Source organism: Macrosteles quadrilineatus, unplaced genomic scaffold, assembly GCF_028750875.1.
Source record: "Macrosteles quadrilineatus isolate MER2022 unplaced genomic scaffold, UCM_ALF_1.0 Scaffold_7__1_contigs__length_78375512, whole genome shotgun sequence".
Lineage (NCBI taxonomy): Eukaryota > Metazoa > Arthropoda > Insecta > Hemiptera > Cicadellidae > Macrosteles > Macrosteles quadrilineatus.
In genome coordinates, this window is record NW_026542600.1 from 60,257,953 (window position 1) to 60,283,581 (window position 25,629).

A 25,629-nucleotide genomic window follows, 5' to 3' on the forward strand; every position below is an offset into this window, starting at 1 on the left:
TATTATGTTCTACCTGTATTGGTTATATAGCCCACATGCTAAGGTTTAGTTTTACTCAAAATTGTTTATTCGTTTGTTCATTGGAAATCGGAATAGATATTGCAACCTAAATTAAAATTAATTGTTTATTACTTAGCAGATACATAGCTGTGTGTGTTGCTTCTATGATGAGGTTCACCAACACACTAACTTCCTCATTTTCCCAACATCACCCAGAGTGATTTATTTTCTTATAGGGCAGATAAAAGGCATTGGTCTATTAGAAAAATTCTGTTATTGAACTCAAATTGAAGATAGAAGCCTAGCTTATCTTCAGAATTCCAACAAAAAGTTACACTGAATTCAGCCCATGTGGAAAATTTCCCCTGTAGGGAATATGCTAGTAACATAGGTCTCGTGAAGACCTAGATCTGGAAAGTAACAGAAAATTTGAAATATATTAACTAAGTTTTAAATAACTTTTCCTATACTATTTACTCATTTTAAAGCTACAAACTCGTTGGCTGTATTTTTTCTTTACATATCAAATGCTGAAAAATAAGTGCAAACATTCCCTTTGGCTAAACTCCTATGTTGTTTATCCCCTAAAACTACCTATTCTAAAAACTCCTATTGTAGTGTTAACTCGTTCGCGGCGGCATGTGAGGCGGGCACATACGGAACCCTAATGCCATCCTGGTGGGTGCGATCGCTCCCAAGCTGCAATGCGGTACGAAATGATTTTATTTTTAAGCCAGGATTAGAGCTAGAAACTTGAAACCTCGCACAGTACTGCTCAATAGTATACTGTATTTTGTTGTGGTGTAGGTTGGTAGTAAATTTCCCCGTAAAATCCCCGTTTGGCAATTTTAAAATCTACTTTTTGTCCCGTCTTTTTCCATCCATTTGGCAATACAATTCCAATGGGACCGGCTACGTTCCAAGCAGTGCTGCTATCTGTGGGTGTTCAGCGAACTACGTCGACTCTCGTTGTAAAGCAGGACATCCTCGCACGTTATTTGCTATTCGTCAGACCGAAATTGGAAAGCCAATCACACGCGGCAATCGGGTTTGTTCGGCGCTGAGGGCTGCGCCGTACTGGGGATACGCCCGCCATTTGACGTGCCGCTGCGAACGTGTTAAAAGGTGCTCTGGTGTGGAGTAGAGATCAGTGCTATCGGTTCAGATCGTTGGTACGGGCATTTGTCTTATTCATTGTACCAGCTTTATTTAAGAAGTTTGCTCAGATAATTTTTTCCCCAATTTATTAAGTTTTGAAAACTCCGACTTGTACCACTGGTGGACACCGTTATTATGGTGATGGTACGCAACAAAACGGCATTTTGGAGTCCGCTGCCGCTTGTTGATGTCAATATTAGGCATGCAGTTATAAAATAATATCTTATCCTACTAGGAAAAACGGCTTGCTACAAAACCGTTGCCAATTTATTTTAGATTTATTTATTATTTAGATGAGTATGTAGGAAAGAGTTGTTTTGTATAAAAAAAATTAGCTTTGTGAATTCAAAGAAAGCCTTACACGTTTAAGAACAATATCAGCAGTGAGTATTTGACAATTTCCATTGAGACAGTAAATTAAAATTGAGGGAACCTTGCTTGCTGCTCGGCATGCTCAGACTTGCAGGGTTTACCATTGTCCTTGATATATGACATCTCATATCATTTTAACAAGCAGCTATTCACATTCAAATTCCTCTTAACTTTGGTCACTCTGCTTTAAACAATACTAATGAACAAACACAGCCAGCCTCCACCACAAAAGAAATCATAAATATTGCCCAAATGCTTACAACCACCCCCAAAATCTCTCCACCCCTTACAAAAATTATCCACATTCAAACACCTTATTTTATCCATGTTCGTCAAATGACGGTGGACTTAACTATCGGCTGACGCTAAAACCTCAAGACTCTAATCAGTTTTCATACTTTTCCTTTACATGGTTCACGAGACTTACCGTTGCATTTGGGTGGGAACCAGTTAGATGAGTAGTGGATGAAGTAAATATATTGGCGCTTACTCAGATTTGAACTAGCTCGCTTTAGGCCGACGAGAGTCCTTGGAGACTTTATTGTATAGTCTCCATTGCATTACATTTTTTTTGCTATCCAAGCCCTCGTACTTCCTTTAAATAAAATACCCTCTCAGCCCATCACAAAGTTACCCATTTTTAAAATAATGTTTCCTATATATACAAAATCTTTAAGTTTCCAATCCACATGAATTTTTGTTTTAACGTACCATACTCAATGGTATGGTACTTTTGAGTATTCAAGTTAGTATCAATAATTGGACTAGACTGTGGATTGGTAAAATTTTCACACTTTCAATTTTTGTTTTGGTTCTATTATGACAAACATTAACAAATCTTAATTTTATTTCAGGGCTGTCAAATAGAAGAATATATGGTCCTAATAAACCCCACAAAGCAGATCACCATGACCCTCTTGGCCCAACTATATGCAACAACCACGGAGAGATCAACCCTGTACTGCAAGCCCTCCACGAGGCTTTTCATACAGACATACTTTTTATAGTTATGAAAAACAATGTTAAGAATTTTGTAAGCTCCGAGATAGACTTTCACTCAGATACCCTTGTAAAAATAAGAAGTTGATCTTGTTGTAATTGTTTTAAATGTTTGTGATACATGCATATATATAAAAAAAGCCTTTTTGTACATAAAAACCATTTAAATAAAGTAACTGTTTTTATTCATATGTAAACACTGTTGTGATGTGTTTAATTCTGTCCCATGTATACCACTTGAATAAACTAAATAGTAAAATTATATTTAATTCAGACTGATAAAGTACCTATACTCTGATAGAGTGGAGATCACCAACCGAGGTTAAAAAAACAAGGCTTAAAAAACGAGGTTGTGGAGAACAACCAAGGTAACACCTATAGTGGGGAGGGGATGGAGCCTCCCTGCAGCCAATGAATAAGGTTTGTATTCATTGGCTGGCTGGCTGCAGGTAAATCCTATCCCAGACTGCCTTTGTTATTTGAACAAACTATAGGAGCACTGTATATAATGTTAAAACTTTAACTTAAGCAGGTTTGAAGAAACATTTTTCATTCACATTTTCATCTTGTGTTTCAGTAGTGTTTAAATGATTTGTGATTTTTATTATAGTCTTGAAAATAATGAGATCTTTTTGAAACGTTTAATAACCAACACATTTTGTTTATACATTATAAAAGTCTGATTCCATGTTTTACATATTTTAAATCTTTCCACCATATGGTGCTGATGTACAAACCTCCAAAGATCATAAAAAACTCAAAAGCTGAAAAGTTGTTGCAAGAAATATATTCAGTTATATTTTTTACACTCAAAATAACGCTAAATACACTTTCTTATCACAAAAAACCATAAATAACTATATTAAAAGGTAAATTGTGAGAAGAATAATTAAAAAACTTCCCATAAATCTTTCCACCACTTCCATAACATCAGCACTTTAAACATATGTGTCACTCTTAAAGATTTTAGCATTGTACAAAAATACAGTGATTAAGCATTTATCCTATTTGTATTGCACATTCTCTAGTCTAGGTATTTGCATATTCTATCTTTATCTCAGTTACAGAAAAAATATTACATAATATATACTTATAAAATGTATGTGAGTTTGTCTTTGAGGCAGTTGCCTATCTCATTTATACAATCATGCAGCTTCACGTTCTTAAAGAATGGAGAGGAAATGTTTCATGATAAGGATCCCATTTGCAAACTTGCCTTATTTCCATGACTATGGGCACCTTTAGGTTCATACCAAATCGGTGTTTTTAATTTATATAAATGACTTGCCTTTTAATTTAAACTCAACACTTATTCTCTATGCTGATGACACAACAGCAATATTAAAATCAAACAACGCTAACAATTTTCAAAATACTATACTCTCACATATATAACTCCCGGGGGATACGAATTCTAGACCACTTCTAGAAGTGCTAGAGAGTTGAAATTTTGCACGCTTGTAGGTCTTGTGCCCAAACCCCCAGGAAAATTCCCAAAAGTCACATTTTCAAATTTCAACCCCCCGAAATTAAGGTTTCTCCCTCATGTTATTCTAATGGGGAATAACATTGAAAAATACCAAATTTCGTATGCTCATCTGAGCTGTTTGGAAATACAGGGTCAAGTTTTTTACTTATTCTAGCCTGTCTGTGCAGAAAGATAAGTTAAGTTGGAGATCAACTCATTGAAAAAACGGAATGGATTGGTGGATATTAAAACACCAATCTATGCTTGTGCCATTATACTTTTTAATAACAATTTTTTTTATAACCAAATCCTTTTGTATAAAAGTGTGTATTATTTTAAAAGTACTAAGAAAACTCAATACTCCAACAAATTGGCAATTTAAATCAACTTTCAACCTTTAAATTGTCTAAATTCCCATTAATTTTTCTCTTAAAAAACCATGCCACGGCCACCTTTAACCCCAGGCCGCGGCCTTCGAAGTGGCAACACTGTCAGTGCTGTTTTGTTTTAGAACACTAAATGTTTTATTTTTAATCTTTTAATAAATTTATATTCGTAAATTAAAATTTAAATGAATATGCAAGATTACATGAGCGGGTGTCACATTTGTCTGCCATGTTAGCTTATGGGACATCTGGCGCTAAACAGCACTACTTGTGACGTTGCCAATTCTACCAGGCGAAAACATGATGTTGAGTCTTAGTGACAGTTAATTCACAATAATACTAAAACTCATAGAACAATATATCAGCTGATTGGAAATGAAGTAAAGAAAATAGGTACCGGTATACCAACATGTGAGCTTTATTTTGTCATTAAAATGTATCTTACACTTATTGTAATTTGGGTTGCGTTATAAAAACACCCTGTACACCCTGTTGTTTAACACTGACATTTTATATGGCACATTTATACTTCCAGAGCTAACGTCAAACCACCACCTCTTGAATTGAAAAATTCAAAGACATAACATAAGTTTGACTTTGGTGAAGTAAGTATATCAGTAACATTAAATACATGATCTAGATATAATTTACATTTTTAATATGATTGAAATCTTTTGGCATAATAATAAAAAACAACAAAAAAACTGTTACCTCACCAAAGCTGAATATACTCCATCTAATAGTCTCTACTTGGTTCTGTATCTGATTGGCCCTAAGAAATGTCCTTTCTGCTTTAAAAGTTGATTTGTCCAAATTTGCAGCTGAATAAATTTTTTTTTACAAACAAGCAAAAGAAATCCCATTTTTTGTTTTAGAGTAAATACCATTACTGAACTTATTGTCACTGTCCTGAGTAACAGAAATGTTGTTTTGTTCTCAATATCAGTGGGTTTGTCCTCAGTTAAGACTGTCCTTTTGAAGGTCCACAACTTCAACTAGTTTAGCTGAGAGATATGCTAAAAGAACACAATGATCAACAGATCTGAACAGAGTAACATAATAAGGTATGAGAAAAACAAAGGAATTAGTAATGGTGTAATAATATTTTATTGAAAATTGTTCTGAACGAATGTACAAGAAAATATGTACAATTGTGAATATTTACAATGTTAACACTGCATCAATAGACTATAATAGTCGAAATAGCTACTATTCCAACCATTTTACAATGGGTAGTTTAAATAGAATAGTTGAAACTACAAAGATCACAAACAAGGGGCCACAAGATAGTGCACATAGTAGAAACTATCTTTAATAAAAAGCATGCTTAAAATACTTATTTGGTCAAAGCACCCGATAAATAATTTATAAGACAGTAAAGTAATCATAAAATAATTGTTTCATTTTATTTGAGTGTCCACTCACAGCTTGGTCTGTTCATTTATCTTTACTTATATATCTTATTATAACTTCTGGCATTGTTAATTGGTCATTTGGCAATAAATATTTTCACAAAATTCTTAACAGTCTAGTGCACTTAAATGTTTCCTTAATGAAAAAAAAAAATAAACTACAAACACTTTATTTAAATGTCCAACAAATACTTAAACAATGACTAGTTTCTTATAAAATCAATTTAAGAAATAATAGGTATCTGCACCAAACCTAGATATAACAAAATTTATCAAATAACCTCATTAATATTCATCTACTTGTCAGTAAAAACAGTGATATATAGAGAAATTGACTAAAAATAAGGTTTATTTTAAAAAGTTCTTTAAATTATTGAAAATTACAAACATGGCTAAATTGTATCTAGTTAGCGGCACTGTGAGGCAAATTCCTTCGGTAATAAAAAGTGAGTTAGAAGCAATAAAGACTCGTTGTTCTGACTGCTTTCTCACCATCAGCTGCAGTTAATACAATATTGTAAGACTAACTCTATGTCCAATCTATAGCCTCTAGACTCTTAGATTTACACTGCGGATCTTACGGTTCAGTGACAAATGTATGTTTTCTTCGCCAAGCCATCTATTTACAGTGCTTCTTCTAATTTTTCTAACATTAAAAATTCAAAGGCTTTTAAATATGTTTCGTTGTGCCGCGAGAAGCCAGCAGTGGCTCCGATTTCTAAACTTAACTATTTAAGTACCGTGATCGAGTCTTATTTATTAAAAATCAAGATAAGTTACAATATCCATTTACGTAACACATCAAAAGCAAAAGGCACCGTGTTTTTAGAAGCTTTGGTGTAAAATGTACAAGCCACAGTCACTTCCATGCTCTCAAACTCTTATCAGATATTCGTGCAGCAATCACACATACTAGGACAATGCGATTAGTATAAATAACTGACATAACTCATGCAGTGCATTAAAATACTCTGACCCCAGTGACTGTATGGACTGGGTCTTCTGGACTATGGGCAACCAAAGCAGTTAAAACAAAACAAACTACATTCAATAAATTCAAAGACATAACATAAGTTTACTTGGTGAATTATATCAGTAATTTAAAATACATGGTCTAAAATTTAAAATTTTAATATGATTGAAATTTAAAAAATACGTTATAGGAAATTTGCTTAGTCATTCTTGTTGATGAACTCATTATAAGTTTTAGATTGGTGGCAATAAGGTTATGACTTTTCATGAAAATTATAATGTACAATACATTTTAGACAAATAGTATGAAAGGGTTTTTACGTAGATTTCTACTCCACTGCTAAGGTGATTCCCTCTCGGCAAGACTCTGAACCTAATGTTAACACTTAATCAAACCTTTAACTATTTTCATAACATGGAAAGTTGAGCAACATGGCAACATCCATTATTCAAACTCATAATTTGCTATTTTTAAATGCTTCAAGAGCAGAAAAATCTACATCCACAGTGCCATTCTTAATCCACCATTTGGACATAAATGTTGTTTTTACTCTGAATATATTACTGTTTGTTGGATGATTTAAACTACAATACTCTCTGTTACCTACTGTCTACTGTCCTAGACCCAGTCCACACTATGTAGGAGGTCTTATGAAGGCGGGCAGGCAAGGCATGTGTGAGAATCAGTGCACTTAAGTGATACGACACACCTACACGATTATAATCACCACAAAATTTACATTACAAACTGTGATCGTAATTATAATCACCGATGTTCAATTGAAAACCACTACATTAGAAAATGTTACAAACGAACACTTAGTAAAAGTAGACAAAATGCTTGTAAATTTTTACAATTTTTACAAATTTACAAAAAGGTTTACAGCTTGCGATTGTATTTTTTTTAGTCAAATTCATACAAAAATGCTCTAAATATCTTTCGAGTTTAGAACAAGTAAAATACTTAGACGATTTGAGGAAATAGCAGACTGATTGTTGTCATAAATGTTTCATACCTAATAAGACAAAAGGTGTAATACATGTTCCAGTTTTTATATTGTTTCATTAAGTTAAAAACCAAATACTCATTGAAAACAATAAAAGATAATAAGTTCCAGTAAAATAAGACTAATAATAAAAAAAAAACACTTTAACATTGATATATTTAACTTTAAGATACAATTTTAATTATCTTTACAGTAAATATTCTCATTCTCAATGCGATATAAGTATGATTGACACATAAAAATATACACTTTTAATTTCATATTTTTACAAAAATAAACATTACTTTGGATCACATTTGTGAGTACATAGAAAATTAAACAATTACATAATTTTAAACAGTTCATTCAATTATCTAATAAAGAATTTCACATGCAACATGATTTTTTGTTTATATCAAGATAAACATCATTTATTTAAAATGACGACAATAAAACTGACTAATCCTTGATATTAAATAGCTTTGACTAATTAGCCATCCATATCCCATCACATTGTTTAGTGTATGGCAATAGTGAAAGAACTACTGAGCTACACTACATATCTAATAAAACATTAAAATACTGAAATAATTTAAAATTAATTTTAACAAATTTTCTTGTATTTGATACAAATTATCACAATTTATATAGGTTTAGAAAGTTCGACATTCTTTTGCTTGGCAATAAGAACAACAACAACAAAATCCTAACAATGCCATTAGAGAGAGAGGGAAAAAGTGCTTGGCAAATTAAATCCTACTCGTATTTGGTTTTATTATGTTATGTAGGCTAAATATAAATTTAGTATCACATTGAGATTTAAATGTGCAAACCAAAATTGTCTTGGTTATCACATGTCATGTAAGATTTGATCTAGAGCTGATAACACATACTGTTCAGGACCTATTAGTTGATACTAGACAAAAAAGTAGTAAGTTAAGCAAATCCAGCACTGTCTGGTCATATTGTTTACTTTACAATCATACGCAACCTTTAGTGATTGAAATTATCAGCAGCAATTAGTTCTAAAATTGATGCTGAAACTAAGTCAAAACATTAAAAAATTAAATATAATTTTTGTAACTTTATACAGACATTCAACATCAACCAGAGGAAAAAACATTTGATATATGGTAGAAAATATCATATACTTCTAAACAACACAATAACACGAGAAATAACATTTATAGTTTTAATTTCAATTAATTGGACATGACAACTTTTGTAGTTTTCTTAGGAGACAACAATTTGAATAGTATTTTAGTACAGAAAGACACGGTAAATGTGGAGTAACAGTGTTTATGGTTTAATGAAGAAATTATTTGATTTATAAAGTACCCTTACAAACTCAACAAAATGTGCCTTTTGAGTTTTTGGAATGTTTAATTTTCCAAAATGTTGATCAACTGTTACATACATATTAAACAATTAATTATTGGATAAAATATGAAGACTACTGCAATTTAATAAAACATTTGATGACTTCTAACATAGATCACAGTTTAATGTTATAATTGGAAACAGTGTTAATTTATTGACTATTCAAACTTCATCTTATTTATTAATTCTAAACCTATGGATAATAAAAAAAACAATCTGAATAAGCGCATAGTTACTCTGTGTTGAGTTTGCAGGACTACTGTATTCGTAATTGGTCATTACAATTAATTTATAAACATTCTACAAAATTAATCACAAACAAGTGAGCTCAAATAAGGGCTTTAACAATATACTAAATTAATAGGTACGGTATTAAATAACAATAACTAAAACTAATATAAACAAGATTTAGTATGAATATTTTTAATTTGTACTGGAAATGACTGATATTCTTAAAATATATTTATAATTCTGACTAGAAATTATCACATTGGTAACTATAGTTAAAGTGGTAACTAACATTTTCGCAATAAACATTTTTAAGTGGAAAACATAATAGATTGAGTAATACCATATTAAGTAGAAGTACCTAATGAAAATAACTGGTGACTTATATAAACATATTTGTATCCGATGTCAAATATTGAAAATTAGTCAGCACTATATTATTTATTCACCAGATACTACATAACAAATTACACAAAATCTTAATTTAGTAACCTGAAAATGACAATTTTCACAATCAATCGAAACAAATTACATGTTGATTAATAATGTCCAGGCCATTGTATTTGTTTAGTCAGTACAATAAATACATCCTGCGAAGAACAAGTCTAAATCAAAGTAAATTTGTATCACTAATATTTATTTTCAGTAGGCCTAATTTAAAAATAACCATTAAACTAATCTGTTTTGTAGGTCAGGTAATTTGTCATAGATTTGTTTTACTTATAAATAAATAATATTCTTATACATTTCCTACGGCGTTTCATGTTGTTATGTTTTTTTTTTAATAAATAAATGAATTTTATGTGTAAATTTAGAACAATATTATTGTTTCTTATTACTTTAATAAAATGAAAAACTTTGGATTGGTTATCAAGCTATTGGTACATTGGGTAAACCAGAAGAAATAATATGAAGAGTCAACAATATCAATATCATATGAAAAGCTTTCCTCACAAAAAGTTTCTGTGGAGGTCAAAAGGTTGTTTTCCCACGGATTTAGTACAATTTAATTGATTATTAATATAATCTTTTCAAAGAACAACAATCAAATATGCATAACACATTTTGGCGAGCTACTAAGTTTTAGACCATAGTTAAGTATTATATTTAGTTAATATATTTCCCAAAAAGAAAAACAAAAGTAAAAAAAATAAGATGATAGATAACCAAATGAACAAAATATTGCCCACATTGTTAAATTGTGATAAAATACAAAATTTTCTCTGTTCATAATATGACCCTGTATTTTAATTAATTTATTATTATAAACATATTAAAGAGTTTTTTAAGACCTGTGGAAACACTTAAGAGTCTTTGCATTTAGCTACAGTAGATTTAATTCATTTTAGATTAAAACACGTAATAATGTCATAGTAAAACCACTGTAAACCACACAACATGCAGTCTACAATTCTATCTATACATTAAAATAATTGAATTTGAGTATAACTAATAAACCAGCTTTTAATATGGATTGTTTAGTATTTTATAATTACCGTACATTTGTTTTAGAGTAGAGATACATAAGTTTCACAACAAAAAAAGTAATGCCACTGAGTAAAATATACAGAGTATCAGTATAAAAAGGTACAAGTATACAGAAAACACTCAGATAAAACACAGCTGTGTGTTACAGTACTACAATGTGTATTGGAATATTGGTGGTACACTGTCAAAGAAGTATGTTCTGTTAATCAACTCTCTCTGTGTAACATAAGCTACAAACTTATTTCATTAGCATAGTTAATTTTAGTTTAACTAATAACGAAACATACACTTGAAGTGTACAACTGTAGCATCTATCAAAGTACCTAACCACTATAATATCTGTTAAAAAACAAAACATACTTCTCGTATACAGTTACTTATTGATGTGACTACAATTTATTAGTATGAAAACTTACACTATATGAATAGTGGTGTATTCACATTCATCATACAACCTTTTGTTTGATTAATTTAGACACCAATAGAAGAAGAATGAATTAATATAGAAGCTACACACATTAATTTAACTCTAAAGGAAAGAGTGGTTTAGATGAGGTTAGATGATTGATTTGAAACTCAGATTCAGAATTGTTTGTGACAACTAGGACAGTAACAAGTGGAGATAATTCAGTCCTAAAAACCCTTCTAGGATTGCTGGGATCTACTATAAGTCACAATTGATATAAACCTTTTCATTTAAAACTTTCATAAAAATATCTGATTGTGAATCTTTATTTGTTCTCTTGTTATGAAAACGTTAATTAGACAAATTATTTCAGATTCCTTCAATTGATGATGGGAAATTTACTCATCTTGCCTAACCCATTACATCTATTGTAAAATCCTGCTAAAGGGGAAACTGTTGACCGTTTACAGTGTGTTTAATTAGAGGGGCCTACCAACAAAATAACAATGAAAGATATATAATACCGGGTGTTTCACAAATGAGTTTACCAGTTTACTGAGGTAAACTGACTTATACAAAACACAATGCTTTCGTAACTAATGTTGCACAACCTGGTTTTCAGCAATGCCAAAATCAGCTGTTAAGATCATTGTTGACATTTTTATGTTTAGATTTGAGGTTAGATTTAGATTGTTATTTGCATTTCATGTTGACAGTAACCATGAGCAAACCAATCACCGAGAAGCTCATATTCCTTTTAATAAAGTTGGATGAAAAAAATAAAAATAGTGAAGAAGTTATTCAGTTATTTGTAGGAAGATTCCCTCAAACTCCAGCTCCATCATGTTTTGCACTTCTAGATGTTTTACAATTGAGAGCAGCCATCACGAGAGAGTTTGAAGCCTTAACAACCGTAAAAATCTATGCAAAAGGATTATTAAGTGTAAAAAACGCTGTGAGAAGTGCATTGAAGTTAGCGGAAAACATTTTGAACAATTCTTTTAATATAACCTATGTGTAGTGTAAATTCAGTTTAAACAAAATTATAATATAAGTAACATTTATTTATTATTTGCTTTAAACAAATACTTTGTAAACTGATTTTTGAAACACCCGGTTTATATACGGTTCTAATATAATGTACAACCAGTCATGTGAGCTTCACCATTATGCCAATATAAACTAGTTCATATGCTTGCACAAAAACATTTTTGTAAATATAACAGTAATATCTGATGATAACAATACACATGGTTAGTTGTTGTAAACTATATTTTTTTAATACTTTATTACTAACTTGGCTAAGGTATGTAAAAAATAAATTAAATGAATACTTGGGAATGATCAAAGTAATAACTATGTCAAAAAGGCAACAAAATTATTAATAACCATTAATGCCAAAAACTGAAATAACCTGGCTTAAAGTTTAATATTTTTTGTGCATACAACCGTACAATTTTTAATTTCCCTTAAGACAGGTATATACATTTTATGAAGCTATGATTCTCTAGTATCTAAAAAAATTGAAAAAAGCAATTACTTTTGGTTATGACAAAATATTTTGAACACTCTTCAAATAATGTACTTTGAATAGTAAAGAATGAAAAGCAACTAACTTGTTTATAGTTTTCATCAATCTCTAGCTTGAATAATTTCTTCAAAGAACAAAATGAATTTTTGCCCAATTAAATCAGATAACTTAAGGGTTATGCATTCAAAACAATTTTGCATAAATCAAGCGAAAATCATTGTATACTTATGTTCGCGGTAGTGACTAAATACAGTACCCTAATTATAAAACAGAATTTGGTAACTTGGATATTTTACATAAGTATAATCCATATTAACTTTAAAGTCCTCTTCTGCAGAAAAAAAATATCGCTGGCTTTAAAACTTGTAAAGCATATGCTAATCATTGTGGATAAGATGTGTAAATCTACTAAGTTGTTTATCTTTTTGCAATTTAATATTTTTTAAAAACAAAAACCGCTGCAACTACTTTATAAGTTTGATGTAGCCGTACAGAAGAAGCTGCACTAGTTAAAACAGTTGCATGATGAATAGTGAAATTTGGGTGGGTTTTTAGGATTACGATCCCTTGTAGTGGAAGAAAAAGAAGATGAGGAAAACGGCGTAGGCTGTGGGGAAGGTGATGCGGGCGATGACGTCAATGGTCTTAGCCACTCTGATTGGGTGCGGAGGTTCCTTCTTGCGGACCTGTTGGACAAACAGATTAGTAAATTGAATTCCTACAATTGATATATTTTGGAAAGTTTGTTAAAACAAAATAAATCTTGATAAAGCTAATTTCTTACAAAACAAAACTCTATTGTGTGCTTCAATAACCACAGCAACAACCAAGCCATCAATGAAATTAGATAATTGTAGATGTGGATATATCATTCTTTGTTATTTTACTGTTTGTTCGGTGAAATGCATGCTTCATATGAGAATTGCTTGTAAACTTAGTTAACTTGTTTTAAAGACACCAAAGTGTAATCAACATCACCAATAAGCGACGACCGGTTTCAACCCAGAATGGGGTCATCTTCAGGTGATAGAAGAACATAAATTCACTCGGAAGAGGTCGTCAGAAAGTCTATAAATACATCACGAAGAACAACACTTAAATAAATTGAAATAAAAGCACGTGTGGCCACAAATTGCCTTAAAACATAGCCTTAAATTTGTTGCTGTAAGAGTTATATATATAAGAGTAATGAGTTCAGGGCCGGATTTCCCAATAGGCCAGGTAGGCCTGGGCCAATGGTCGCAAACTCCCAGGGGGCGCACGGCAAAGATTTTTTTCTTTTAATTTTTTAAATCTCTATAAATATAAATATACAGCCAATACTTTACATATTTTGCGGATTTATTAAAAAAAAAAATCTGGCTAATATAGCATTTTCATTTTTAAGTTCGATGGAACAATTGATGTTAACTATTAAAAAAAAACTATTTTTCAACATTAGGCCTACGCATCAACTATTATGTTACAACATTGGTCTTGAGCACGGGAAGATGTTATAGGGATGTTATGAGCGGTACGGTGCGGGATGGTGTTGCCATCGCCACTGCCACTATGCCTAGATTGGTGCTAGGTGCTACTGCTCCTGCTCGGAGTGATTAGGGGCGCATGCGCATGCCAATGTTATTGTCGAGACAGAGTTACTACCCTTAGTCTTACCCATCGATCTCTATTGCTTTGCAAAATATTGCTTTGTTTTGCTTTGCAAATCAAATCTAAATGCAGCATCGCCTTAGACTAACCAACAAAAGTGGACATCTCATCACAAAAAATCTAAAGATTATTTTTATGTCTAGTTCATGTTGGTGACATTGGGCGCTGGTGTCGACAAAATTTTATTTCTATTATTTTTGGGTAAATTTTATTATTATTGGTTGAGGTTTTGAATTGTATTTGTAGGTACAGAGTTCATGTTTTTTGCCAGATTTGTAAAGCCATTGTGGCAGCAGCAATGCCCTCGCTTTGTTGTAGGAATTCTCTACGAGTTAGTTCGTTCTGTTTCAGTCCCACAAAAACTTGAGCTATAATTTAGTGTATAAAATTGCTGAAAGTGTTCAAGAAGGCATTTTTTTGAAGACAGAACCAAGTTAAGTCTAAAAAAAAACTTTCATTGATTAAATTGCATTGTGGAGTGGTGTTTAAACAATTACATAAAGTAATCCTGATATATTTTGTTAATAAAATGTTTGTTGGAAATTAACTTTAACCACCTAGGGGGCGGAAAAATCTTTGGGCCTAGGGGCGCTAAAATGCTAAATCCGGCCCTGAATGAGTTTGCTATAAGACTTTCACAGTATGGCTGAACCAAACTCACGATCTTTACCTACTCTAACAGGTTATTCTATACTTCTTACTGTCAACTGAGCTCAAAACCCATTTAAATATAGTTGTTGATGAAACTGAGAAGAGAAGTATATTTTGCTTAGTTTGGACTTCAAAACAATGCAAACTGTAATCTCTAATTGACATTGTTTTGTACATCCCATAAAGAATAGTTCCTAATTTATCATTCTGCAAAGCTTTATTTTTATATAAAGAAACTATGCATATCACCTCACTATAAAAATACTAGACTAAAAAAAAACTCTAAGATTCTAAATTGTAACTTTGATTCAACCAATAAATTTACTACTCGCACACCCCTATACTATATCAACACAACCAAACTAAGTTCTCATAAGTATTGTTGATTCAATTAAGCTTTGAATGCTCATAAAGCTTAACTTATGCATTGCTCTGAAGAAGTCATATGTTTTTTGTGCTGCCAAACACAAACAATCATGACTATAATCATTAAATGTAGGAGAAACATTTACACTAAAAAAGGCAATGAAACCTTATTTAAAAAAAGACAAGATCTAGACAGAAAATACTATAATAAACTTGAAGGACAAAGAGCAAAAGTGTTAAGAGGAAAAAAAGTGAATAGCTAAGCGACTCATTGAAAATAGCAGAGTAAGACGAGAAAAGGCCTGGCCCAAAGCCATAATAAATCAAGAATAGCACATATGATTCTATGACTCAGAAAGAAAAAAGGGTGTAGTTTTGCATGAATACTTCCACGAACTTTGCAATAAAAATAAGCAAGAGCTAGGGAGCAAAGGAAATATATAAAAACGTGCAACATGTACATGCTGGATTCAACACAGGAAAAAATAGAGTAAGCAATTCACTCATTAAATAATTATGCCCAGGGGAAAATAGAATAACAAGGGATGGACCAGGCCAAACAATCCACAAACAGATCCTCAATAAATTGATGGAGACACATTTTTTAAATTTTGAGATAATTGTAGTTACCAATCATAACAAAAGGGAACTAAACAGCTACACAATACGATGGGTCGCCGGAATCGTACCCCCCGACGATCTTTGACGTCATTTTGACGTCTACCCTAGGGGGGTACAATTCCACTCCATACACTTTGATTTTAACGAAATGTATTTAATGTGATATTCTAAGAAACTGCAAATTAAGGCCATTCCGAGTAACGTACGAGAGGGCAAACGGACTTCTTTGTACGCTATTCATTAATATTTTCTTCAATTTCCCAAGTACTATCTGTTCATGGGTTGGGTAACTTGGTTCAGTTCACTTTCGTGTGATTCGCCTCTAATTTCCAACATAAATATTGTTTTGATTTTACTTGGTAATCATAATAGACAAGCTCCTGAGTCAAATGGGGAGGGGGTACAATTCCAGGGGGTACAATTCCAGGGGGTACAATTCCGAGCTGTACATCTTCTTCTGCGGTCACCAGGGGGTACAACAGGGGGGACTCATTGGACCCCCTATTGTACAATAGGTATAATAGGGGGGACAATTCTGGTCCTAGAACAAGGGCTAGACTGACGGAGGGTACAATTCTAGGGGAGTACAATTCCACCCCGTACACTGGCCAAATAAACGTGAGTTCTGATTGGGGGGGGGGTACAATTCCAGGGGGGTTAAATTCCGGTCCGTACAGTTTTTAGATGCCAGTGGATTTAATCGAACCACTCGTGCATAACAATATCAAAGTTTTATGAGGTGGTACAATTCCACCCCGTACACGCCAATTTGATCGAGAAAATGAGACGTCATTGTGACGTCACTAACCTGTGGGGGTACAATTCCGCCACCCCAATACGATCAGTTACATACTTTTCCTCCTCAAATGCACAACATTTGATTCTAGATATACAGAGTAGAGTTTAGATTTTCACAATTCCACTGGTTTTCCAGTCCACCTGATACAGTATTAGCCTGTAATGGCAAGTTTTGTACAGTGTCTAGTGTCTACTGTGTAGACAATACAACTAAAAAGTTCTGCTACAACACTGATAGAATAAACCTCTTTTATATTTTATCATAGACTAACCAACACAAGTAGACTCCTTATCCCATTGTAAATTTTGAAGCTTGTTTTTCGTGTCTAGTTCATGTACGTCCACACCGAATCGCTGGGGTAGACAAATTTTTTTCTATTATTTTAGGGTTATTTTCATGATTTGTGCTTACCTATTTGGTTTATAACTAGGGGACCAGTTATTGTTTATAATTACATTGTTTTATTTGGTTAAATAAGGTTTTAAATTACTGAAATAACAAAAACAAATTGTAAACAAAACCTAACCCATTACAGTTGGACGTACAGAACTAACAATAAAATTGGCTTCAGCTGTTCCATAGGGATGACAAATCTACTAAGGGAGTATGTTTTATCTATGATTTTATTCATCAACCTGATTAAGAGAAGAAGGATTTATAATTTTGTATATGGTTATATGTTTATAAAATTAAAGGGTACATTTATATAGATTATCAGTGGGGTAGGTAAGGTGTTCCCACTCTACTTTTTCCAAGGAACCTATATACTACGATAAGCGACCTGTATTATTCTGTAATAACGGTGAGCATTCCTGTCCTCAAAAATTTAAGACTACACCACTGCGCATCATGGCAGTTAAGTATTTGCTTGAAATTAATATACCTGCATTTAAGAACATGATCTTTTAGATTTAATCATTTCTAGGCCCTACAACTAATTAAAACTTGTTTTGGAAAAATTATTCTATCCTGCTACTGTATAATGATTTAAAAGTTTTAATACATATAGCTTCAAGAGGTTGTAAAAATGTGACTTTTATTGTAGTATGTAGCCTTAATTACTTACAACAATAAATATTTATACAACTAAATTTCACACAACACTTCAATGTCACCAACTAAATATTTAACAACATACAGAGTGTGTCAAGTTTCAAGACTGATCTCAGGAAAAGAAATATAGCGGACTAAAATTCTTAGAAATAGTTTCTTTCCAAGTCAACACAAAACACCTAGCTAGTTTTCCACTGTGGGAAGCCTTCCAGGAGCCAGTGGTGGCTCCAAGGGGGGGGGGGGAAGGCAGGGGCCATGCCCCCCCACTGAGAGCAGGAAGAAATTTTCAAAAAACGTATCTCATAACCATTTTATATCATTATAATTAACTATGTGTTGATACCTAAAGGAAATTCTCGGCACCATCCATTTTTAGGACAAGTATGGGTGCCAACAATCGATGTTAAAATGTGAGTAAGGTACCAGTATTTTAATACCAACTTGACAGGGGCTTTTAGCAGCCACGTTTTGACAATGACGACAAAGATACTTGCTGCGGCATCGAACGAATTGCGTGTGTGGCTGTTGTCACTTTGGTTATTTATTAATTTTTTTAGTAGGCTAAATTAGGTAATTATTAAGGCCAACACTCAAAACCAACATTAGAAAAGAGATCACAGGAACATCCCGTGAGCAACTGTTGTGATCATGGTACCATAGTTTTGTATTTCCCGCGATCTTGATTTTCTCTCTTTCGGTAATGAACATAGAGCATATAATATTCATTTGCTCTATGGGAATAAATGGACAAGACACCATTGCTATTGGTGGTGATTCTTAAAAAAATTTAATTTCTTGGTCCTAATCAAAATTTACGTAATCTACTGACAATTCACACTAGCTTTTGTCCAGTCTTCCAAATTCTGTCACAATTCCCAATTAATCCAGTATCATGATCGGCTTGACATCCTGGTACCCATAAGTTTAATTGATTTACAATTAATTAGGCCTATTAAATATTACAATACTTGAAAACAATATAATTTTCTGCAAATATATTGTCAAACTGCTTTTACAGATACACCTATAATAAATTGAGACTTATATTTGTATGTATGTAGCCAAGATAACATTGCTTTTTTTGTGTTTACTTGCATTTTTTACAAGTGTTGATTGTCTTCTGCAATTGTAGCATACAACCATGGCCATATTCTGCGATCTCGGCATCACCACTGGTTGTCTCTTGCTATCGCGTCAACGCCGGTAATCGATAATAAGTCTTGAAACTTAACTAACAACCCAGTAAATTCCAAAATTGTTTTGTGACTTTGTATGCACAAGCCTCCTTATTTTCCTTAAGATCCCTCACTTCTCCAATATTTGTAAAATATGCATTCCTGCGGCCACATTAAAGTTTGGATAATATTACAGCATGTTTATTTTAAAAGCTGTACCTATGATTTGGAAATGATTTCAAAGAATGTTTGAATAACTTTGGAACCTAATCGTGTCTTTTACAAGAATTATTTGTTATATAGGCCTACAATAATTATAAAAAATCTCATTCCTAAATTAACAATACCATCTTTCTTGATGGGTTTTACAAAACAATACTATCTCTAAGGTAGCCCAATATCAAACAGATCCAGAAACCGTTTTTTTTTTTTTTTTTTACATTTAAGGTGTTTATGAAACTTTTATATGTTGAGTATGATTTGTACACCTTTAAGAGAACAGTGTTTGTATTTCTTAAAAAAAACCCTCTCTTAAACTTTAATCTTTTGATACATTAATCCATACATAGGTAATAAGTTCAATAAAATGTAAGGTGAATCATGCTTCATGCTGTTGTGGTGATGAGCATACATCATATAGCGAACTAATATATTCTAATTCTGAAACCCAAACCATTTGTCAACATCTAAGCCTCAAATATGGCTAAAGCTCAAACAATTACAGTTACTACGATTCTTTTGTAAGTGATTAGCTTACGTGGGAAAACTATTTCCAGAGAATTGTAGATACACAAAAAGTCACATCTAACACAACACTGGCATTTTATTCGTGCAAAAACTCTCTACAGAGAGAAAGTGTACGTATTAATTTACTGTCAAGTTATGTTGTATATTAGAACAAAACATCAGTTTTGAGATATGCAAACTTGTTTGAGTCGCTATAAACCCCTGAAGTTTAATTTTCTCTGGTAAGCCAAATAAGCACAATATGCTTCGGTTTATGTGTTGGGACCCTGAGTCCGCCCCTTTACAGTACAAAGCTAACTAAACTTAATCCCTTTCAAAGAAAAAAAGACTGCTTGAGCAGCCACAATGCTTTCCCTTAAAATATAGTCACTAGGCCTATAATAATAAAAAAAAAAACATTTCTGTATATTAAAACAAAATATAGGTTTTACATAAGATAATTTGAGTTTATAGACAATAAGTAAAGGGAAAACCCGCTGAGTTTCATTTTACACCTAAACATAATTTTAAATTTGGAACATAGTAGAGCCTCAACCAATGTCAAATTTATTCTATACACATCTTACATTGGTTTATTTGTAGATGTTATCCACTTTCAGGGACAGCTTCTAAGTGTACTTTTGGTTGTAGCTTGTGTGTGATGAAAACACATTAATAAATTCTAATCATGAGAATGTGTTAAAGTTAATAAGTAGGTTAAATTTGTATTATATATTTTTGATGATTCCTATTCTGATGGTTCCTATTCTTTTATTCAACTTTTTGCTGTTTAAGGACAGTAAAAAAACTATTTTATATTTAAATAGGTCTAAGGAATAGTTAAAAGTGCTACATACATGGATTACTACGGTGGTTACTGGTTGATTTCTGATGGATAATACAATATGCTATGCTACATTCATTCTGGCAAGATGTGCTGCATATTAAAAATACTGTATTATTTTACAAACCCCACATTTGAGACAAATTATTATTTTAAAAATTTCACATAAAATGTGATTAGTATGAATCAATGGAAAACATGGTCACTCTTTGAAAAAATGACGGGAATGAGGTGTTAACATTTGTGAGAATAAATACAGTATCTCTGTATGAATTTTAACTTAACTTCAACGAACTGAGCAAAAACTACCTTGAACTATGGCGTAACAAACAATCAAACTATTGACAAAACCTTAGCAACATTAGCAATAATTTTACAAACGATGTTAAATTCTACAATAAATATTTAAATGGAAGCACATTTTGGTTTTACCCATTAGGATGTGAATAGGTTTTTTGCAACAAAACTCCTCCATTACCCCTTGTAGTAGAAAATCTGTTTGGTAAAGAAATTTCTAATTGCTTTATTACATTTGTATTCGAATAGGTTCCTAGCTAAAGAAAATTCAGAACTCTACTCAGGTACCGGTATGCTGCCACACAGGACTCACAAATTTATTTTACGATAAAGGATATAATAAAAAAATAAACTTGCCAAGTTTATATAAAAAAATATAAAGATATATCACCCAACAAACATTATAATATGCTATTTGTTTATTCCATTTATTTAATGGTAAAAAATGTTTTTGAAGATCTTCAAAACATGACATACAAAAGTTTAAAATTTATGTTGATAGCTGCTTCTTTTGAAGGAAATTCGAAAAAAAAAAACTTTTTGAAACATAACTTAAACGGTTGAAAAATTAGAAAAATTCTTAACTATCAGGGGGAGGGGTGAATCCTTGAAATGAACTGATGCTATATTGAAGAACTTACAATTTCACAAGAGAAGTGCAAGAGTTTAGCGTTTTCATTTTGACAAAATGGTCGGATTTGCGTACGGTAGCTGAACTGGAAACATTGAAAGGATTTGCCTAACTTACCTGCGGTGGCAATCCGGGTGGGGCGCCGGGGATACAATTCTGTAAGTTAAAGAACTTGCTACATTTATGTATACAGGCTACAAAAAGTAGAGCATCAAGTTTTGAAATATTTAGAGGGATAATAGAGTAAAACCATCACTGTTTAGCTCATATTGCAAGAAAGTTTAATTTCTATGTACAGTACAACAATGGACAGTGTTCAATGTAATGGTCAAGACGTATGTATGGCAATTGTCTTATATAATATAGTATAAGCTGTAATTATTATGATCATGAAATGAAAAAAAAATAAATAAAACACTAGCAAGTAAAAAAAGACGACTACTACATTTATAATGACATTCCATTATATACAGTATGTTTAATATGTACAAAATGAAAAAAATAAACTTAAAGTACTCGACAGTGAGATTAGTAATTGTCTACACTTTATTATAAACTATTCCATTTCACCCCACTCAAATTTATTTTACTTCAAGTAAATAAATAGAATGGAAAAAACTTATGATTCCTATTTATTTAGATTAATTAGATTAATCCCCAATTTTAAAGAGAAATAGTTTTGTTACTAAAAAACATACAAAAAAAAAAAAACATAGTACATATGGTACTAAAAAATTCCCACCATATATTTTTTTCTTCAAGAAGACTACATATGAGAAAAACAGATTAGAAATGAAGGATGATTTATTAATACAGTTTTGAATGAAAAATAGAGATCCACTTAAGATAAAGAAATTTTAACTTTTCACTATTTTTGTAATTTAGGTGTAAATTTTGTACCATTGTTAAAATTGCAGTTTCTAAAGAATTATAGGAAAACTTGTTAAGATTTCAATACTTTATTTGCTTCTTAAAACCTTCAATATTCTGTATTATTTTACTGTAGTTAAGATTTTATTTGGATTATTCATCCAATAAACTATATAGTCACAAACACCCAATTATGTCCATGATCCAGCGAAAAAACAAAGATAAGTCTATCTTAAATTATTACTTATCGATGAAATACTAAGGGGAAGATGAAGAAAATCAGTTGAATTTTTGGCCTTTTGCAAGAAGAGATCCAGCTGATTTGATGTAAAACGTTGAACATTAAACTTTTAGAAATACCACATCAGATCAAGATCTCAGAAGGGAGGAGATATAGAATCAAAGAAAAGATTGGTGCCATAATAAAATGGTCAGAAGAAATTCCATGTGAAGGGAAAAGATAGAAGTGCATGAGATGTTGTGTCAGAAGTTTGAAAACCTCAACATTTAGTATCTGCTGATGAAGTGAATGAAGAGCTTCTGCATTTTAAATTTAAATTAATAAACTCTGGTTGGATGAAACGAAACAATAAACTGGTTTCTGCATCAAAAACTCATACCTTTTTTAACTTCAACCTGATGGTTTAACAGACTTATGGTTTTCTCAAATAAACTTGAATAAGAATGATCTGTTGTAAGGCAAAATATTGTAACCAGATGATCGGATGAGATAATTTTTGTAAGGGTAATTTCATCTAGATCGACCTAGAAAATGGTATAGACGGGATTATCTATATAGCTGCTGCCTATTTTCAAGATAATGCAATACAGTGCATCAATTTATTTTACTATTCTTTGTGGAATCTGTATACAAATATTTTATTAAGTAGAGCTGCTATAAGAGATTTAATTTTGAAAACTTGAAAACTTAGAATTTAATAATGTGCTAGACATTTTCTAAGATCCTAAAGTACAGTAATGGAATCAAATTACCCAGAAAGAGCCAGATACCAAACCTACTACTCATTCAAACACTTTTCAACTGTTTATCCAAAAGATATTGTCATCAAAACAGAAAACCATCCCTGGAGCCAAAATAGATAATGAATAGCAATTGGGTCAGTTGCCATGTCAGAACTCATTGTGGGCATTAAACCATCTTGTATTTATTTGATTGAGTCTCTGAATGGGTTTACATAATTAAAGTTTATTGCAAAAAATAACAAACCCAAATTAGTTTTTAAAAAGAAGATAATTTTATGGACCCAATTAAATACTGTAACTCATAACAGTTTTTATATTGTCACCAACCTTTTGAGTATAAATACAAAAATAAGTATGTTTTGTCATAATGCAAAGTAGATATATGTACAGTAGTTTTAGCTTAGCAATAAAACAATTCATTAATGTTTCTGCTCAAATATTTTAATGGAACCAATCTCTTTGTAATTCTACTCACAACATTGTTTGTTACTACATAGAAATGTGTATGATTATTCAAATACCTATACTCTATTAGCTCATAAGAATCCACTAGGATCACAGCTAAAACAAAAAACTGAATGACAAGCATTACAAAAAGAGGTGCTGAAGATATTTCATTTCTTGTCGTGGTTTTTCCAGACTAATTATTTGGCAAATAAAAAGGTTGAATTACCGTAGTATACCTGTTGTTGCATTGTGGTCCAAGTTTATCCAATTGGATTACACACATTTCGGTGCATACACCATCGTCAGATCCGTATAAGAACAATTCTTGTCTAAAGAGGCGTGTCGAAAGTTCAAAATATTACTCATAAGACATAAAACACTCTTCGTCTGTTATTTAACATCGTTTTACTTTCACAACACGTGCACAGACCAGAATGGAGGTGACCAGATGGGTGTTGAGACTCAACTGAAGAACTTGTGAACTTTCGACACACCTCTTCAGGCAAGAATAGTTCTTCTATGGATCTGACAATGGTGTACGTATCGAAATGCGCACAATCTAATAGGATAAACTTGGACCACAAGGAAAGAATAGGTTACTGAAGGTAACTAAACTGTAGTGGCTTGCTGTGTTGTTGCCAGTAGTTGTTTTGATAGATTAACAGGATAAACTGTAATATTTTGGATTACACTCACCAGGAAAGTCCAAAAAATAAATACGCAAATGCAGTTAAGGTAAAATGAGAATAACAAAAAGGAGTTAAAGATAGATTGTCAAAGGATCAAAACATAATTCAGAGAAAACATGTAGCACGGCAGACATACTATGCACATGTCAATAACAACCCTGCTTTAAACACATTTAAAACATTGTGGGAGAACCTAATCTTGAAATCATTAACCAACCAGTACAGAGCACAATCTAGAATATCATGGCCATCTATTCTCCAGTACATCCAGTGCATCGAGCAAAACAATTTGCATAAGCTACACAACTTTTTGGCATTAAAATAAAACTGTTTAATTAAACAAATTGATTAACTTGGGATGGTCAAGTATCAGTAAATTTTGACATTTAGAAATATTTTGCTCCTGAGACCCGTTTTTAGGTGAGTCTGTAGAACAAAACATAAGGAGGAATATCAAAGGTGTATAAAAGATGTGGTGTTGTGTAGGTAGTTTTATTCTTAACCCTAAATTATTACAAGACGTATTCTTGGAGAGGAGAAAATTTATATTTTATTTGTCCAAACCGAATGAATTTGTAATTGTTTGTTGAAAACATCGTAATTGTTTTTAGTATGGATTCATGAATGGGGCTATATTTTCCCACTGTTTTGTATTAACACAATATGCTAGTAGTCGGTTTGATAAAGCCTTAGGTACCTAAACTTGCCTCTCAGCATAACTATTTCTTGAACAAAGTTTGGTCTGCGGAGATTACCAAAACTGTGGTGCAGTTTTTAATGGTCTTTTCCCTCAACTTTATGTTTACTATGTTTGAAATTTCTGTGAGATTTAAATTACCCTAATTATTTTAAGTGTATACAGTTACTATAGGTATATAGTGTATATAATGGTACCTACTGTAGGCACCAAAGATTAAATAGAGTCTCTCTGATATGTAATAGTATTTGAACATGTACATTCCTTAGACGATTGCTTTGGAAACACATTTTTACAGAGTCAAATCTAGGGTTGAGAAATGATGAAGTTTTTATTTATGAAA

At 32.0% G+C, this 25,629-nt stretch overlaps 1 protein-coding gene across 1 annotated transcript in view; it reads right to left on the bottom strand.

Moving 5' to 3' along the window:
• Window positions 1–5,479: 5,479 nt before the first annotated feature.
• Window positions 5,480–25,629, bottom strand: part of LOC128998668 (glutamate-gated chloride channel-like) — a 351,411-nt gene continuing 331,261 nt past the window's right edge. The window contains exons 17-18 of the mRNA XM_054424900.1: window positions 21,717–21,755; window positions 5,480–13,472 (exon numbers count right to left, since the gene is read on the bottom strand). Of these exons, the coding sequence (XP_054280875.1) occupies window positions 13,344–13,472; window positions 21,717–21,755 (168 nt within the window). The 3' untranslated portion in view covers window positions 5,480–13,343. The remainder of the gene's footprint in view (window positions 13,473–21,716; window positions 21,756–25,629) is intronic.